The 19,523-nt window shown below is 43.7% G+C and overlaps 1 protein-coding gene across 3 annotated transcripts in view; it reads left to right on the top strand.

The window, feature by feature from the left end:
- The first annotated feature begins 6,987 nt into the window (after positions 1 to 6,987).
- The window catches only part of FHOD3 (formin homology 2 domain containing 3), a 393,419-nt gene continuing 380,883 nt past the window's right edge, over positions 6,988 to 19,523 (top strand). For all 3 annotated transcript variants that reach the window (XM_086740433.1, XM_086740431.1, XM_086740432.1), the window contains exon 1: positions 6,988 to 7,307. In XM_086740433.1, coding sequence (XP_086596559.1) covers positions 7,143 to 7,307 — 165 coding nt within the window. In that variant the 5' untranslated portion in view covers positions 6,988 to 7,142. The remainder of the gene's footprint in view (positions 7,308 to 19,523) is intronic.

Here is a 19,523-nt window from a genome sequence, read left to right on the forward strand (position 1 = left end):
GCATCACAGAACGAGGAGGAAAATTAAGAGAGGCAAGCTCTGTCTATGCCGTTCCCTAAAATGAACTTCTCAAAACGGATCAAATGGCTTTTCAACTCAAAAGCCAGACTGCGTTAGAATACAGGCTAGTATATTTTCAGCAAACTTGAAGTGAGGAATCCAGAACAGAAATAGAAAATGTTTGTAGCCAACTCCTCCTGCGATGTTCGTGCAGAGTGGAGTTGGACCTTGTTTCTAGTTTTATTTGCAGTCAATTCAGTAACTTTCTGAGTTGCAGCAAACTCTGCAGCCTCCCCTCTGTTCCCTAGCAGTTTTCTTTCCAGTGCTTCTGTGGCCTAACTCAGCAACCTCTTCATCTGGGCATGATCTGCAGGCTCTGAGGTCTCTCTGCTGACCCTCACTCGCTGCCTTGCCATCCTCTTCAAGCTGTGCAACCTCCTCCTCCTCCTCATCCTAATCAGCCAGTTCCAGGAAAGGAACCACCTCTGCTGGTGGAATCCACACAGCCTTTTATTTTTTTTAAAGGGGGATAATGAAAAAAAGGACAGAAAATATGTAAAAGACACACCACTGTGATGAAAAGAAGACTTTGGTTTGAAGCTTGAGTTTTTGTCTGATTTTAATGGCCAGCTCTGGAGAATCAGTCATCATTACAAAAATCCCATATGGTGATTACAATCCTGTAACATTACAAATAGTAAAAGATCCCACAAGCAGAAAGTGATGCTTGTTTGTTCCCATTGTCTCACACCTATGTCCTCAGACACCTTAGACACATTTATGACCTCACTGACATCCATGGGCTTGAGAGCTGAGCACTTACAGTTAACTGGAATTTGACAAAGCATGGATGGTCCTTGGTTGGAGGTTTGATGTGTAGTGTTATTAAGAGTAAGCAGCAGGAAGCGTTCCTTTCAGAATCAGAGAAAATGGCTCTGCACACATATGTACATGCTTACACAGATGTAGAATAAATTATTTTCAGAATAAATTTAACTTTACACCTTCATTGCTACATGTCTTTTCTTTCTGAGAAAGAACCAGAACTGAGTAGCAGAGAAGGTTGGTTGCTGTAAGCTCACCCCCTCACTTATTGAGGCACTTAAACAGATCCGGTGGCTTGAGGACTCAGGCAGGGGGATCTCATGGTTAAGCCCCGCAAATGCTGCCACAGTAAAACTTCAGCGCAAAATTAAAATCACTCCCACTGACTTTTTCAGAGTCTTATTGTACGTGTTTCCTCCTTCTCTGCACAGCCTGGTGTTGGCTGCAGAACATCCATCCAGCCTAAGCTGAGGTCAGTGTCAGCTGCACTTTTAAGACACAATGTTGTTAGAGGTTTTGAAATCTGGTTGTAGGCAGTTCGGACTCGGGCAGTCAACAGCGGTGGTTATTTTTGACTTCATCTCCATTTTGTCTGGTAACAGTCCATCCATAAAATGGGGAGGAAAATGACTTCCTCCCTGCAGAGGAGCACTATGAAAATAAATTAATAAACAGTTGTGAAGCATTCATCTGTTATAGTACTGAGCACTGGAGGAAATCACTTCAGGAAATTAGCTCCGTCATCAGAACAGGGTTTAAGTAGTGTGCAATGGATAAGACAGGAGGAAGCCTTGAGCATTAAACAGTGAAGGTGAAATAAAATACTTATGCACAGGAATTAAGGCCCCTTGCCTGTGTGCTGATGGAGGTAGGGGTCCTGTAAGAGACTGCAAGTGCGTTGCGTAACCAAAGACTGTATTAAACAGCACTGTGCAACGTGCACATCAGAGAAACTCACTTTTCCGCCCTCTCACCAGTGGGTACATCTTTCAGACCTGGCTACCTTGGGGGCAAACCTTACACAGAAAACAGAGAACTCTGTAGGGCTGCCATCAGAACATCTAACAGGTTATTTCCTGGGATGGTATGATCCATTGGAAAATAAAAGGCATAGTTTTTACAGATTTGTGCAGGATCTTTGGACATCAAGTGATTTTGGAATTGTGTACCCTGAACTCATCTTCACCATCAATATACAGTATTAGCCAATATTAGTAGTATACAGTATTACTTCATATACAGCATTAACCAGACATGATGCTAGAACAATTTTCAGGAGCAATATACTGAATTTGAATGTGTGATGGCGCAATTAAAGCTTGATTCAGACCATTGACAATCTTTAGGGCCATTACCTCCCAAAGAAAAGGCCTTCTGTTAAGGTGGGCTTTACTATTCCCTGTGGAAGATGTTTTCTGTGATCTGGTCATATGACACCCAATTCAGTTCCCATTGCAACAGGTTAAAAAAAAAAAAGAAATTAGAATTGTATCCTTGAGCTGCTGGTGCCTCAGTGTCCCCATCTGCGGAGCAGGAATAAGCAGGCAATATTTAATGGTAGCAAAGCGCTTTGAGATCCCTGGATGAAGGAGGCTGGAATCCACAGTATTATTCTTGGTCTTGTGACAGACTGGATTTCACTTACACACCATTATTTTGAGAAGTGTGATCTGTTATTTGCCTGTCCACACTAACAATGACAATAAATCACTCTCCACACTTCACTAAGAGAACTAAGTGTTATTTACAGATTATAGTGTGGATAAGGCAGAAATACTGTTCCCATCACTACAGTAAAGGATCTGTCAGCACTTTTATTACCATACTTTAATTCCAGTGGTTTGCAAGCCCATTTTGATTACCATTACCAAATAGATGGCTGTTTTTCAGCTTTATTAATGTTAAGAGAATAAATCATGGAAGTTAAAATTGCTTTTGTTCTCCCATAACAAAAATTGGCTTGAAGTTGAAAAATTAAATTTGGAAAGCAGTTCATTTTCTCTGAAAGAGAGAGATAAAGATGTTAAAGGACTGGCCACTTCACGTGCTTACACTGTAATCTCATAATCACGCATCTTGATCTTTATTGACGTGATGATATACCGGAAAAACTAATATTCCCACAGAGCTATTCCAATTGCTCAGATACCTAGTATCATTTGTTAAAACTGCTTAAACATGTATTTATGTTGTGTCTGGGTGGTCCTTGGGTTAAAGAATATGCTTTCAATAACTTTCCATCAAAGATATATTTTTTATTTTTAATAAAAAAGAGGAAATTAAAGAAAAAAAAAACTATGTTATTTTAACATTCAAGTTTCAACAATAATCAAATTCAAATTGAAGCCTGACACACCATCTTAACTCATTCAACAAAGTATTTTTAAGAAACGCCAATAACGAAATGAGTTAAGAAGAATAAATCAGCCCGAAATGAAAACTCCTAAGTTATGTTTCATTCCTGAAAAATATATGCATGTGAAGGATTTCCCCCTTATGTTTTTGTAAAAGAACTTGGGAGCTTAAAACTGTGAACTTTACTTGATTGTGTGGGAAGGGCTTGTGAGGTGGGCTCGGGGACCTCAAGGGCAGCAAGTAACACAGCCCATCTCAGTTCCCTGCCCCGGGAAGGGACTCACTAGTCCGTGATACCACCAAAGGCAGAAGGACCGAAGTCTGAACTTTGAGGAGGATTCCCCACAGCTCCTGAACCCTGATTTTGTTCAGCATGACGGAGGAAAATGCTCTCTCTCTTTGAGAAGGCCTTACCTTCTGTGATGAGGAATGGAGTGAGACAACCACAGATGCTATTCTTGTTGTGTCTTGGATTTTCTTTCTAGATGCAACGCCCATGGTGTGTCACGCTGTATACCTCTAACAGGCAGTGTCTGGCTGTTCATTTGCATTTTAGTGTGTGTTAAGGTCTTTTAAAAGCCATCTATGTTCATTTAAAAGGCTGTAGTGGGACAGCAAGAAGGCTAGTTGTCTGCTTGCCTTGTTTTAGTTGCTGCACTGGATAAACACAACCTTGTAGAAGAGAAGAAAGCGCTCTCCTGCAGGCTGCAAAGCAGACTGGGTGCAGGGGAAGGACTTAGACTCATAGGATAGTTTGGGATGGAAGGGACCTTTTAAAGGTCATCTAGTCCAATCCCCTGCAAGGAGCAGGGACATCTCCAACCTGATCAGGTTGCTCAGAGCCCCATCCAACCTGGCCTTGAACATTTCCAGGGATGAGGCATCCACCACCTCTCTGGGCAACCTGTGCCAGTGTTCTACCACCCTCATTTTAAAATTTTTGTTTTCCTAATGTCTAATTCTCAAAGGACAAGGTATGGCTCTGCAGCAGGAGCAGAAGCTGGTGACTATTTGGAAGAGGAGGGAGCAAACACAGAGCCCTGGCTCAGGCTGATGGAAAGAGACTGCAGGTTCAGAAGACCTCTGAAGAACATGTAGAAAGGTGGGAAACCATTCAAATATGGAATTTAGACACATATCTCTGCTTCTACATGCACACACATGCACATGCATACTGGCTGTGTAATGTTATTCTGTTTTACCCAGCAGATCTGTATTTTCTCTTTTCACCTGTATTGTTTTAATTCAAATAAAATCCAGCTTCTGAAATTCAAAAGTCTGTAGTGGTTTGGGGATGTTTACAGTAAGGAAAAATTGTAGGCAGATGCACATCAAAGCTCTGGCTGACTCAGGATCCTTTCACATTTGCCTTATTCTATTTTCTTTCCAGCACCCTGGTCATAAAAAGTATTTTCACTGGCCACCTCATATTTGGAAATCCAGTTGAAGATCATAACGTACAATGTCTAACTCTTCCTTGTGGGTTTTAGAGTCTGTGGCTAGACTTTTTGATATTAGAGTTATCTGATCTCTACGAGGATTGCACTCATCCTTTATTTCTGTTTTCTGGTATTGGAGGAAAGATAGCTGAGGTGGTCACATAGACTCTGTACAAAATCTTGGCTTCCATTATTTATTTAAAACTGCCTTCTGAGTATTAACGCCTCTACAATGAGACAAGTGCCACATATTAATTAGCAAAAGTCAGGATTAATCCAATGAATAGTAATCTTATGCCATCTCATATTGGTCATTGATTAGCAGCAAATGTACACATTTGTTTTACAAAATTGTAAGCTTAATATAAATGGTAATTTAAGTGAATTAATTATTAACAAACCCAAAATATCCTGTTTAATCTTGATTTTAAATGATTACAAAAATACACAACATGAATAAGCTGATATGCAGCAATACTATTTTCTCTAGAAACTAAACTGTTGGTACTAAAGCAGATACAAAAATACATTTATTTGTAAAATACAAATTTTCAATTGCTTAGATACAAAGCTCAAAATGAAGACTTCACCGTGCGTAACTTTTGATGGTGCATGAGAATCACAACAGAGAGACAGGGATGAGAAATGCAGTCAGACAGCCCATAGGCCCTTGTCCAAGCTAAGGGAGAAGAAAAAAAGAAGTGGATAAAACATCAGCTGTGAAATATCTGAAATGGCAAGGCAGATGGTCTTTTCTGAAAATATACGTAACTGCAGGAAAAATCAAATGATGACAAGTTAGTTTGGAGAATAACAGACATAGAAGGAAAGACCATGTGTGGATAGAAATCCCCTTCTGTCTCAGTGCTGACAAATACTCCCAAATCGGTAATCATTTTGGGAGGAAACAGTTGCTTCATGCACACGCTATGATCTAGAGGTCATGCTTTCTTGCTTAAGATGTATCATTTCTGTGATAAATCCCCCGTTTCTGACAGCGCTACAGCTCTTGTCCCACAGCTCTCTCCACGAAGGACAAAAGGAGAGGCAGTCATGAACCACGGCTGTAAAGGGTGATGCATCCCCTCGGGTGTACGATCAGCCCGTGGAAATGCAGCCGTTCCCCCAGGACAGCCAGACTCTTTGTTCTCTGTATTTCACCCGTAACTTATTTCACGTTCCTTCTCCTGTGCCCCGTGCCCCTAAGAGTGAAGGGACCAGGGCACACGCATCCTCGATCTCCACAAATGAGGCTGTAACAAAGCGCAGAGTCGACTCCATGAGTGCAATGCTGTGCTCTGCACCTGCCCCAGGTGCTCGGCGCTTCATCCCAGTCTTCCCTCTGCGAGGGAAAATCCAGGCCTGAGGCAAGAGGGCAGCCGAGGTGCGAAGCCGGGTGGCTCCCAGCCTGTCTGCTGTCTGGGGTGGGGAGATCTCCCGGGCCCTCTGCTCGGTGGAGCCGAATGAACCCCAGGTACCTACAACCCCATTGGCAAAGAGAGTTTTCTGCAAATACAGAGAAACCCGCTTAACAATCTTGGCTGAATACCCAGATTTCAGGTCAGTTTCTAATTTTTTTTTTTTTCTTTTGGGAGCAGGTGTTATTTAAAGCTTCCTTTTTGAACTGGGTAAATATTGGAGGAAGGATTGAAGGCGCTTGGGATGTTTGTGACAGCAGCACCGAGCTTAGCACAAGCGTGCCCCTGACGGGAGCGGGGTCCTGGGCCCCGGCCGCGCCGTGAGGGGCTCACCCTGACCCTGCCCTCTGCCCCCTCCCCTCCCCCCTTCACCCGCCCGCCTCAGCAGGGGACTGGCGGAGCCGGCGGTGCCCGGGCGGCAGCCGCTATCCCGCCCTGAGGCGAAGGTCTCTCGGGCCTGCAGCGGGAGCGTCCCTCCCTCTCCCCTGCCGCAGCCGAAAACCCTAGCGACCGCGCTCGCTTTCTCTTCCCCCTCCACCCGACCCGGCCCGGCCCAGCCCTGCCCAGGCCCGGCGGAGGCGGGGGGATCACGGGCGGACTCTCCTTTCCCGCCCGCCCGCCGCGGGGAGTTCTCCTCAGGCCGAAGGGGCGGAGGGGGCCGCCTGTGAAGGCGGCGCCGCTATAGGCCGCGGGGAGGCGCTGGCCGCCCTCTGCCCGGCGCTGCTGGGCCGGCCGCGACAGTCCCGCTGCCCGCTCGGCGCGCAGCGGCCGGGCATGGGGGAGCTGCTGCTGTCGTTACTGCTGCCGCTGCTGCTGCCGGTACCGCCGCTCTGCCCGCGCCCCGCGGCTCCGGCGCCGCCTCTTTTCTCGGCCTGAAGCGCGCCCGCACTCGTGGATCCCGGTGGGGAAGGGGCCATGGGCCGCCTCCCCGAGGCGCGGGGGCTGTGAGGCGGCCGGCGCTCGCTCGGGGAGCCGGGGAGGCTGCCGGCCGGGAGGGGAGCGCCGCTCGCAGCCGGTAGCAGGCGAGCAGCGACCGGGTGCCGGTGACTGGAGGGGTGCCCGCTCCGCCGCCTTCGCCCCGGCCGGGGCGGTGGATGGATGCGCCATGGCCACGCTGGTCTGCCGGGTGCAGCTGCTGGATGACACCGACCCCTTCAACAGCACCAACTTCCCCGAGCCCACCCGGCCGCCGCTGTACACCTTCCGGGAGGACATCCCGCTCGCCACCCAGCTGGCCGGCGTGCACCGCCTCCTCCGTGCCCCGCAGAAGGTACCGGACGATGGGGGGGGGCGGGGGCACCGGGCGAACGGCAGCGGCCTCCCGGCTGCGGGGAAGAGGGGTCCGAAAGGCGGCGGGCGGCTGGAGGGGAGGGCGCCCGGCGGAGGGGCTGCCCCGGCGGCCCCCCGTCCCTCGCCCCGGCGGTGTAAATATTTCCTGAAATCCTGGGGAGAGGCCCGGGGGGAACGCCGGAAGGGCTCCCCGGCTGCTTTCGGCTGTTCCCAAACGCCTTCAAGGGCAGCTACCGCCTCTGCTTTAGCTGCAGCTGCTGTACGTTTTTTTTCAGGAGAACAAAAAAAACCACCCTTCATCAAACCAAAGCCCGAGTTGGGTGTCAAACACTGCCCCTCGCTAGTGATGGCTGAGGGTCTGGGGGTTCTGAGGAATAGCGTCTTGTGTAAGGACGGCCGGGCTTCGAGGGGTGCGGTGGGGCAGGCGGGATCCGAGCTTTGCCGGGGTGAGGTTTAACGAGGGAGGCAGTTACAGACAGGGCTTTGGTAAAAATAGCAGTGTGTCTGCTGCCCTTGAAACAATTGGTACTTCCAGTCCCTCTCGCAAAGAGCTGCTGTAGCCTGTTACTGCCACGGCCCTTGTCAAATCTTACCTATCTCTTCGCACATACTTCTTCTAATACGTATGCTGGCATCTGTAATTCTGCCCTTGAAGTCAGGCACCCGGGCATGATCCTTGAATTTTCAGTGTTCAAAGCAATGCCATTGATTGACATCATAATAATGTCCTTTCATTTTTATCTTGTATCTGCACATTAGTTCTGCAGAGTGCACGGAAGAAAAAAAAGGAATAATGCCCACTTCTTTTTCCTTCCATGAAAACAAAGTAAAAGTTGTGAAACTTTTATTCTCTCTCTGCGTAAGTGGGAGGAAAATACTCTCTTAACATCACTTGCTCTATTATATCTTGCTCTTGGGAGCTTGCGGGAAGATGACAAAGGGCTGTGTGTGCTCTTAGATTTAAGGATATCCAAACCCCCATAAAAGTATTTCAGAGAAAAGCTCTTGGAGCAGACAGAAGTTTTGCATTTGTGGAACAGTTTCTCACATAATAGTTGCCAAGGATACAGCATCCAGCGAACAGAGCTCTGCCGAACACACAAAACCTTTGGAAGCTCTCGGTGCGCTGGGTCAATTCTGTTTTCATGTGCTTGGTTGCCCTCAATGCAGAGACTGGTCCCATTGTTTTCAAGGGAGGCTTTTTTTGGAGTCAGAGCTAATTAAAAGACAGGCAGGATGGATTCCGACACCTAATGAAGTCAATGAAAAGATAGTTTTTATTCTGTTTTTACAGTTAATTCAATCTTGTTTTCAAGGGTATTCCACTGTGGTGTGTTTTGCTTTTACTTTGCTTGCAATACTGTCCTGGCTTTTTTTTTATAACCCTATAATAACCAATTCCCCTATGGTTTAGTGTTTTAGGAGCCACCCAAAATCCATGGCCGTTTCTACACGTTTAACTCCTGCACTGTGTTTCAGCATGCAGCATGTTTCTGAAGTTTAATTAACATTTGGAAACTGGACTTGCAGACTTCAGATGAAAGATGGCATACGTCTCTAGCAGTGCTGTAAACCTGGCTCTGCTAAAGGCTAGTCCTGGCCCAGTGACTTGTTAATCTGCAGTTCTGACTCTTGCAAATATTTTGTTTCTGCTGTTGTAATGATGTGGGCAGGCTCACTGAAATCTGCTTACATGGTTACAGTTACTTTTCTGTTTGCAGAACCAGAGCTTGTTTCTAGAGTGCCATAATTATGTCTCTTGGCCTTCTCTTCGTTTCTACAAATAAAGGAAAAAAATGGTGATTAGACTTGTTTACCTTTACTAGTTACACTGAAAGCTTAGTTCTTTGTGTGCACTTGCAGTTAGTGCAGCCTTTCTGTGCCTGGCATTACATCTTTGTGTGTGTGATTTTTGTAGAACTAATTGGTTTGTGTTGCTTTTTAAAGACAGGCTTTCTTTTTTCTTTATTGGAGGTAGGGATATTCTTTCTGCAGCTTTTTCCTCAAGATTGTATTCACTTGATCTTTAGAAGATCATAATTTGTTGACAAAGAAGGATTTTGCTCTATTTCTCCCAGAGATCAGGACAAAACTTGGTGATCTTGAAGGAATGCAGCTGTCAAAGCAGAGCGTAGGTTGAAATTTCAGGTGTCAGTTCAGCTTGATATATTTGAGGCTTGATTGATTAATTACTTTGAAAATTAGTGAGCTAATGGATTGATGGTCCATTTAGTTATCTGGGTAGTGAAGTAGAGCAAAATACCTTGAAACAGATGTAGGAGTTTATAGCTCAAGTATACTTTATTGCTGATGTCTAAATCATTCCTGAAACTTGTATACTGTTGGCCTTTTTGCCAGCAAGTTCGAATGATCAGTGCTAGTTTTCTTTCACTAGTTTTTAAGTTATCATTTTTTGACTTGGATGAATATTCACTTATTCTCTGAACAGAGGTGCCAACTTGCTGCCTTCAAATCACTGGCTGGTTTGTACATCTCCTCGTGGATGATGTACTGCTGTGGGATGTGCTTGAGAGAGTGAAGTCAGTAGCAGGAAACCAGCTCACTTCAGTGGGTGTCAGATTTCACCATTGCCAAGCTGAAATTTGTAGTGATGATGGTATTTTTGTCGTTAATAAAGTAACTTGTATATTGCAAGTCATTGTAAGTTAAATATTTTAAACAATAATTAAGAAATCCATTTAAAACTCAAATGAAAAATGCTTTGACATCCTGACCTGTGCGTCATTAGTAGCTTTTCTTTTTTTGTAACTAACAGATGTTATAGTTTGACTCCAAAGGGCAGCATTTCTTTAGTCCAGTTCTTTGGAAGTACAACTCTTGATTTCATATGTTGGTTTTACTACTTTTTTCTCTTTAAAATTACAAGTATACTTGAGTCTGGGTGCAAGTCTAAAGCTGTAAAGTGTCTTCTGAGTGGCAATGTTTTTAAATCCTTGTGGAGGAGCGCAGTGACGTTAGGTGACCGAGTTCCATGAACACTGGCTAGGCTGGGCTTTACTGCCCTGAATACATTAAGTATCTGGATGAAGTGAAGCACCTAAACTGGTTGATGGGGAAAACTGAGAAGAAAGGTGTCTGCAATCCTTCTTTCACTGGAGATTAGGTGCCTAATAGTAACCTCCTCCCTCACCCTTTTCCCCCCGCTTCTCTCTGTGCACATATCTTTCCTTACAGCCGTATCTCTGGATGAAGCAGCTGGCTGTACCCCGGGTTCTGCCTCGTGTGTGCAGCAGGCATGCCTGGTGCACGGGCACCAAACTGAATCCCACGGAGCGGGGCACTGCTGTCAGGAACGCTTGCCTTGGGTGTCCCCGGTGTTTTCAGGTGCCTTGGTGCTACACCATCTTAGCTGCTGATGCAATGAAGTAGCACAAATTCTTTTGTGGTATTTTTAGTCACATCTACAAATTCTTGATGACTAAGTCATGGTGCAGAGCTTTTGTGAGTTGCTTATGTTGATTTGACTGCCCAAGGTGCCATTTTGGATTTGGCTTTTACTGCTTTATTTCTGAGGACTTTAGGTCCCTCTTACTGTCTGTTGTATGAACAAGAACTGGATCTAGTCTGGACTCTGAATTCAGATGTCTCTTTTGCCCATTTCTGTGAACCTTGGGAAAATTCAGAACTGGATCTAAATTTGTGGCTCAGGCCCAGTGCCAATAGTGCGCTTTGAATCTAAATTGGTTCTTCGGGTTTGTTGGTTTTGAATTGCTTTGAGTTACTTGATACTTACGACTTGCTGACACAGGGTCGCTCAGGAGAGTGGATATATATACATGGCCGATGTCAAGTGGTGTGCTTTTTTTAGAGATCTTCATTATAACTTATTCATGTAATTACAGCATGCTCAGTTTGTTGCCGTATTCTGTTTTCACATTCCACAGTACTGTTCAGTGTTGGGGCAGCTCTGTAAGAGATACATGTTTACAGTAATATAGGAAATCACACTGTCTAATTTATCAAGCAAATGTAATTGAAATACTTTGTGTAATAATGGAAAACCCCCAAAAATCTCACAGTACATATGGTGTACTGGTGGTCATGGTGGAAAGGGGAGCTGTAATGCTATAAGGATAGTTATTTTGACCTCCTGTTCCCTCTGAGAAAACTGGAGGCAACTTCTGTGTTTAAATCTCTTCCAAGAATTTGTAATTAGGAACAGTATAATTCAAAAAATAGTTGTATAAGCAAATAAATCCAATGAGCACTGGACGGATTCCGGAGTTTCGTTCATAAAGAAACCATCCAGATTTCCGTCTTCAGCTTCAGCTGCTGTGATTTAGCCCTAGATTAAAGCCAGGGCTGACTCTGGGGCATGGTGTGATGTAAACTGATAGTAGGGGATGCTCCAATGGGTTATGTCCTGGCACGGAGCTCAGCTCTGGCATTAAACTCAATGCCAGGCTGTATCCTGGCATCAACCTTAGATTTTCCAAGAGCAGAAAACCTACCAACTGGCTCCTTTTCCTTGGGTTTCCCTGAAGCACAGTGACATTAAGAAATGCCGTGGTGCACAGAGGCTAGGCGGAAGCAGAAGAAGAGAGGATGGTTTGGATCCTGATCCTAGTGGTAAACAGAGCAGCTGGTCTCTGAAGAGAGCATTTTTGGGTTGGCGATTATGCGCTTCATGGGAGCTGAAGAATAGAAGATGGAAACTGGAATATCATCATTGGCCCAGGAGAAAATGAACCCACAGGCAGGAGAAACTGGCTGATATCTTCTGGAAGTGTCACTGCTGAGGACTGGGGAATATTTTAGTTGAGGGCTGTCAAGATGCCTAGGTCTTTCATATTCTCCCTGAGGCAGGTGGACATCACCCCTTTCTCATCCTTTGAGAGAAGAGGGGATTTAACACAATCATTATTTCCAACAGGTTTCCAAAGTGTTCTGGATCTAGCCAAGTATTTCTGGAGCTAACAAAATCTCATGCTTCAAGACATTGACCCTGAAGTTGTTGTGTGTGCTTGAATTTTCTAGGCAAGTTTTTGTGAGGGCAGAGAGGGTAGGATCCAGCTCCGTCTTCTAACATGAAAGCATGAGCTGTGTCAGAGTCCTGTGTGAAACATGCTTTTCTGGGGGAGTATAAACGCTCCCCCGAAAGCACAACCGTGAAAAGCTGCCCAGTCTCCAGCAGCTTGTTGTCTTCTCGGTGTGGGCCTTCAAAGGAGCAGAGATACTCATACACCAGATGTGAAGTAACTGTCAAATGCTGGGCTTTGTCTCCAGCAGCTTAATGTAAGAGGTCTTTGAAGTTCTTGCAAGGTTCTTCGGACAAGTTATGGTTCGGGCAAGTTATAATTCAGTTCAGTTGTTTGATCTAGGCTTAAAAGGTATATTGTAAAAGCAGGGGAGCAGACCCATCCCAGAGGTGTAATTCCTGAAATTGACAAATCTCTCTTACAAGTCTCTCTGGCTGCTCAGAGCTCAAGAGTCTTTGTAGAGCTCAGTGTCAAGAACGATGGGAGTGAGCGTGCTGGTAGTTCTCAGGGTACTGCTGAATTTTGAAGTCATAGATTGGTCAGATGCAGCCTCTGGAAACTCACATCACCATACATTTACTGGAGGTCTGTAATCTAACAAAGACGGTGAATAGGAAGAAGTTAGACCTTGTTGTTATCATACCCCAGATCTTGTACTTGCAGTTACAAATGTCAATGTTTTCTTTCAAAAACAGTTGTAGAATACCTTGTTTCTTCCAAAATTGTTGTATGAAGATTGCTAATGGTTTCAGTTAGCAAGAGACTAAGATGACTTCAGTCCGTATCTATGGTGGTGGAGGAATGGTCAGAGAAAGACGTGGGACCTAGCATGTTGCAATCTCCTTGTCTTCCTCTGTTGGCCCTAGTAAGAGCAAAAGTTCTAAAAGCTTTCAGGAAGAGTTTTCACTTTCCTGTGCTTGCACAGCCACCCTACCTCACAAGTAATTAGGGTCTAAATGAGAGTCCCTTTTCCTTCCGTCTGACCTCACTCTCTGGGTTGTGCAGACCCTTGTGCAACTGTATGCCCAGCAGTCGGGCTGTACGTTGACCATCCACCACATTGTCATCTGTGACAGCACTACTTGGTTTTACAGTCTGCTTCTCTGACTGGAATTCAGCTAGGACAGGTTGGTACCTCTGCTCTTTCAAAAAGCATCATGTCTTTTTTGGTGACCTCGAGTGGTCTGGGCTGGGGCTATATATTTTCTTTGAGCACCAGTGCTTCAGTAGGCTGTACCCGTGTGCTAGGATATTACTTCATTACCGGCTCAGAGGAAAGAGTGCCTGCTACTACACCTCTGTCATCACTTTCCACATCACCTGGATTGCATTATATTCATATTAACTTTATATTGTATTACAGTTATTAATAAGACAGCAAGGAATGTTGTTACATATTTTTAGCAGAAGAACAAGTTGGGACAAAAGTAGCAGTGAGCTCTCTAGTAGGCCCAGCTACCTAGAAACATCTGCAACCATCTGGCATATGAAACTATTGAAGTAAAGGTGAGTGAGACTTGAAAGTTCACTTTCCACGTGTCATCAGCTTAACACATATATATTAAAAAAATGCATTGCAGTTTCCAATTCCAAACACTTAAAAAGAAGTAATTCTCTCATACCTAGTATTTTAAGAGTGTTTAAAAAAAAAAAGAAATAAATAAAAGGCTTAGACCTTTTCCTTTACTTCCAGTATGGCCACTTGACTTTAGTAGTCATACTTCTAAACTGACCCTCTATCCATTTTGTGAGTAGAATGTTTACTTGAATTACAAAGCCCTGAAAAATTTGTAACGTTGATCGTAGATGCCTAGTCACTACTGCTAAACAAGGGCAATGCATTATTATTAATCTTTTGGTCATACTGGTCATCATTTTACATGGAAGTGCTCAGTAGGCTGAATTGCAAGGAGTGGGGTGATTGGAAAAGCAGCTTCATCTCCTTTTAGTCATAGTTCTAGAATGATTTTTAATGCAGAGTATATATACTTGGAAAAATGAGACTTGGACAGGCTGTCGGACATGTGTTTACTAACAGTTAAACTCTTGATATCAAGAGGATGGGAAAAAGCTGCGGAAATAAAAAAGCCATAATACAAAGTCAAGTCCAGTATGCGTGATTACGTGCAGTAGCGGAGGAGTGTATGGTTTTAAGATTTATGGTTGTCAGCCACAAAATTAGTAAGCTGTATCTTGTGCTTTGTGTAGATAAGCCAGTTGTAGTGCTTTAACTCTACTGATACAGATAAGTCAATACATTTTTCCTCTTGTACGTAGCACGCATGATTATATTGGAATAAAATGCCCTTACAGATAGCTTATATTTCCATATTTAGGAAGTAAAGTAAGTTATACCTTCATCTTGGCTTCTGTGCTATCTTCTGCTTTTAGAAACTACAGACCATGCCATTTAAAAAGAGAATTGTGAGTAACATTGATATTGATTAAAAAATGAAAATACGAGACATTTCAGCACTGTTCTTTGAAGTTAGTTGACTCAGATTTATTAAGGAGCCCTTCAACCTTTCTAAGTGAAATTGAGAAAATAAGTTTGCAGCCACATGTAACAGCTTCAGAGGTAAAGTAGCTGCTTCAGCTACTGGTGAGCTGCCTGGGGATTTTGTGTGTGGCTTTTTCTGATGGCTCTGTTGTCAGCAAGGAGAAGATGAAGTTCCTGGCCAGGAAGGAAGTTCCTGAGTCAGGCTGCTCAGCATGTTTGTTGTGAACCACCTGCCATGATTTGAGGGCTGGCAAAGGAGGTAGCTGTAGTTCTTGTAGCTGTGCCTGCTAGGTTGTGCATCCAAGGGTCATATGCAAGGTAAGGCTAACTGAAAAAGCACATCCTGTCTGTTTTCTTACTTCATTACTACAAGGCTATTTTACAGTAAGGTTTGCAAGGAAAGAGCATAATAGCAGGGCGTGTGATCAGGACACCTACAGGAATCTCATCTGTGCTAGTGAAATGCCAAATGGGGACTTATGCCTGCTTTCTGTCAGGGTGGAACACAAGTTCTGAATTTTCTCCAAAGCACCAGTGATGACCCGCTTCTAGCTGTGGGGTAGACATTAATAGACTTCTAGTACTCGGAAATGCTGCATTTTATGGGAAGTGGAGAAATTGAAAGAGCTACATATCAACCCTCTGTTTATTACTACATTGCAGCAGCTGTCTCTGGAGTGTGACCTTTGGATCCACACAAAAAGGGATTCCGCCCGCCCCCCCCCCCCCCCCCCCCTCTAGCATTGTGAGGAAGGTGGCTTGTAAAAATATGGAATCCTCTGCCCTCTTTATGGGAGGTCTTGGTGTCTCTGTCTGGGGAAGATCCTCCGAGGTGTGCCAGGCAGAGAATTAAGGATACCTGTTGAGCTTTATTCTTTCTACCTGAGAGATGTAGCAATCCTGCAGGGCCTGAGCAGTTCAAGGCAATGAGCAGCTAGTGAAGAGGAGGAAATAAGTAACAAGGGGGAGAAAGAAAGTGGTGCCATTTCCTGTGACCCTTGCAAGAAAGGGGAGATTCCTGAAACTGTGGTGTTCATCTGTGCTGCCTTGTCTGGGACTGACAATAGCCTATAAAAAGGAAGTGAATTTGTGGGATTTTCATTGTGTTTTGGTGTGGTTTTGTTTAAAAAAAAAAAAAAAAAAAAACTTGGTCACTTTCAAAAGGGTACAAAGACTGAGGAGCCTAATAGTGGTGAGTGGCAACGAAAGGAGGTGAGCTGCAGACTTACCTGTGTCTGGTTATGAAAGCGTGCTGGTCCTAAGGCCAGATGCCTTCTGAATTTCAAAAATTTGGCTCATGAGGCACATTTAGTGTAAGTACTTTAGACGTATTTATAGGAAACTGTAATGTGATTTGAAAATGGGCATTTTTTTTGAAAAACTGTGTGCCTGAGGAAGAAAAGGTACTGCTAGGGCAAATTACACTATTTGTGCCTTTCGGTCTCTACACGTTTCTTCCTTGTTTTGATCATTCTTTCTTTCGAGTATTCTGTGTTGTGCTACCAGTTGAGTCAAGCATCTCTTACAAATGCAGAAGGCCTGTAACTTTCCAGTGACCATAAGTAAGGTAGGCAGGCTTTATTCACAAGTGGAAAAGCAGAGTATAAGTAAAACATGGTATTTTATTTCAGACAGACATGACTGATTCGACCTGTGTTAGTGTTCTGAATGATTAATGTATTGCAGTGATCATTGCTGGTCACAGTTGAAGGACACTCATTTTATTGTGAATTTTTTTGTTCTGGTTTGATGATAATACATGAGACATTTTGTCTTGTGGCTGTACGAGGCAGAAAGAAGTGCAGCTCTTCTGGATTTAGTGTGTACTGTTTTGTTTGCCTGAGACCTAAGCGTTCCCTTCCTGTCTTATGCAGCCTTCATTTTATATTGTAATACTCCTCATTATGCTTGCTTGTTTATGTCCTCTTTCCACATTTTTGAGGAGAAGTAAGCTTAAATTATTGAAAGTAATGCGTTTAGATTTGTTATACTTACTTTGTAGATGGTAATATGTTCTTGTTTAGATGCTAAATTCAATTGTTGCTTTTTTAGCCTAATTAAAAAGTTAATTTGTCTGCAGTATTGTTTCAGCTACTGCATGGTGGTTTTACTGGAGCTCCCAACATAAGAACGGGATGGACCGGTTGGAGAAGGTCCAGAGGAGGGCCAGGAAGATGATAAGAGGGCTAGAGCACCTTTCCTATGAGGACAGGCTGAGAGAGTTGGGGCTGTTCACCCTGGAGAAGAGGAGGCTCTGGGGAGACCTTATAGTGGTCTTCCAGTACCTCAAGGGGGCCTACAAGAAAGATGGGGAGAGACTGTTCAGTAGGGCCTGTTGTGATAGGACAAGGAGTGATGGTTTTAAAATAGAGGGGGGGAGATTTAGATTGGATATTAGGAAAATTTTTTTTACAATGGGAGTTATAGAACACTGGAACAGGTTGCCCAGAGAGATGGTGGATGCCCCATCCCTGGAAACGTTCAAGGCCAGGCTGGATGAGGCTCTGAGCAACCTGATCTAGCGGGGGATGTCCCTGCTTGTTGCAGGGAGGTTGGACTAGATGACCTTTGAAGGTCCCTTCCAACTCTAACCATCCTATGATGGGTGTTACTCTGCCTTGTGTGTTTGTTACTGTAGTTAACAAGCTTCTTCTAGACTGAATTTTGGCTTAAAAAGGAAAATGAGCCATTTTTCTGATGAAGTTGAATGTTGTGAGGGAAGTGGTGGAAGAAATTCTTATCTTTTAGAAAGTAAAGGAGTATAGTTTCTGAGACTCAGGCTGTGTTTCTCAGTTCAGATGCCAGTTAATTAAGCTTGTAGGTTTCCTGTCCTCTCCATGGACTTTTTTTTTGCTTGATTTTGGAATGTGGAAGGTTGCAATAACGAAGGGAATTACCTCAAGATGCAGATACTCTTTCTTTGCTAATTAAATGTCCCTTAATTTATATGTGCATTGTCCTTGAAAGTCTTGAGAATGTGTATGTGTTCCTTGTAGTCTTTATCTCTTGTCAAGGGATCTGAAGGAAATGGCTCCTAACGTTCATCTGTACAAAGATGAAGGGAAGACTATTTAGGAGAGCTTTCAGAAGCTGTACCAAAAGAGAATAGTGGTCCTGGGAAACTGGTAATGAAATGCAGCCTTGTTCTTCCTTACATCATTGATTAGTATGCAGCTCTATTTTTAGTGTATGAAAGTTATTACTGTTTGATAGATCATTTAGCGATATCCTAGACGACAAGTGGTCAGATTGCGGTGTCACTTTTTTATTGGTCTGATAGTCTCAAAACAATAGGTTCTGTAGGTTACACAGCAAGATTAGGTTTTTCTTCTTTTTTAAAAAAGTCTGTATCGTTGCAGAGGAAGAGCCTGAAAATGTGACTCCTGAAGATTAAAAATACAGTGAGAACTTAACATTTTAAATTAAGGGTTAACACTTGAATGTATAGAAACTTCTTGGCTTGAAGAAAATAAATTTTTTCATTTATTTTATTTTTTCAGTGTAATGAGAGAGAGATGTTTAAAAGCATCCTTGCAAATGCTCTTTCAGAACAGGTCCTGTAACTGCTACCTCAGCAGGGAATTTCAGGAGCATGAGGGTGAGGACTGAGTTGTCTCCTCATTGGCAGCATTTTCAGGGCAGGATTGCAGTGGCCTGGTTTAGTGTTGACAAAGCTGAGTCATCTGAACAGCTGCCAGTGAAGGTAAAAGGATATTGATTTTCAAGGTTGCCAAAACATTGTCTGTCTTTCACAAGTGCTAAATCGTATTTGAAAGAATTGGAGTAAAACTGTCATTATTTTTAATATTTTATTTCGTGGACTATTAATCAAGACGAGCGAGATGTGAGAGTCGGCTCTGCCAATGAAGACATCCGTTAGCACAGAGCAACTGTCTGTCTAGCGCTGCTCCTCCCAGCGTTGACTCCAGTTCACCATCACATTCTCTCAACATGTTTCAACATGTAACTGCATTGGCCTGTATACAGTAATGTGACTGTCTCGGGCTTTAATCCTAGCCGTTGTAAGAGTGCTGACTGAATTGCAGGCTAAAAATACCCTGTACTCAGACGTGCTGGATGCTATCGCTTGTGCTCTGCTTTGGCAGTTTGTTGGTAACATGACATAATTAAAAGCTGACAAAGGCAATAGGCAGAATGCTGTCCAGCGACTTCTAGGATTTTATGTCAAACAAGGTATTTTCTTAACTTCAGGAAGCTGGCTATTTATGGTTACGTCTCAAATAAGTGACCTGCTGCATTAAATTCTTTGATAGTTCTGGTAGGCTGCTGAAAGAATGCTCTTGCCTTAAAACCATTCTTTAGATTGATGTTCCTTCTGTGGGAAGGCCACTGGTAACAGCCCATAGCATTTGGAAATCATTAGAGCTAGGTGTGATTTGAGTGACAAAAAGGAGATTAGAAATATTTTTCAGTGAAGTGTAAGTTGAGCTATATTTACTTCTTTATATTGTTATGGTTTGTCACTGATATTCCAGCAAATATTTCAGAAAGATATATGCAGCTGACGAGGGGAGAATAGCTTGCTATCTCACGAGTAGTCATCAGCTAGTGTTATTTTAAGAAGTTTAACGGAGATTGATTAACATTATGTTCTCATATTCTTCATCCACCAAATTAGATTTCTTGAAATAAAAACAATAATCTAAATCTCTGAGATAATTAAGCACCAGCTCAT

This window comes from Chlamydotis macqueenii, chromosome 2, assembly GCF_036417535.1.
Source record: "Chlamydotis macqueenii isolate bChlMac1 chromosome 2, bChlMac1.mat, whole genome shotgun sequence".
NCBI classification, from domain to species: Eukaryota; Metazoa; Chordata; class Aves; order Otidiformes; family Otididae; genus Chlamydotis; species Chlamydotis macqueenii.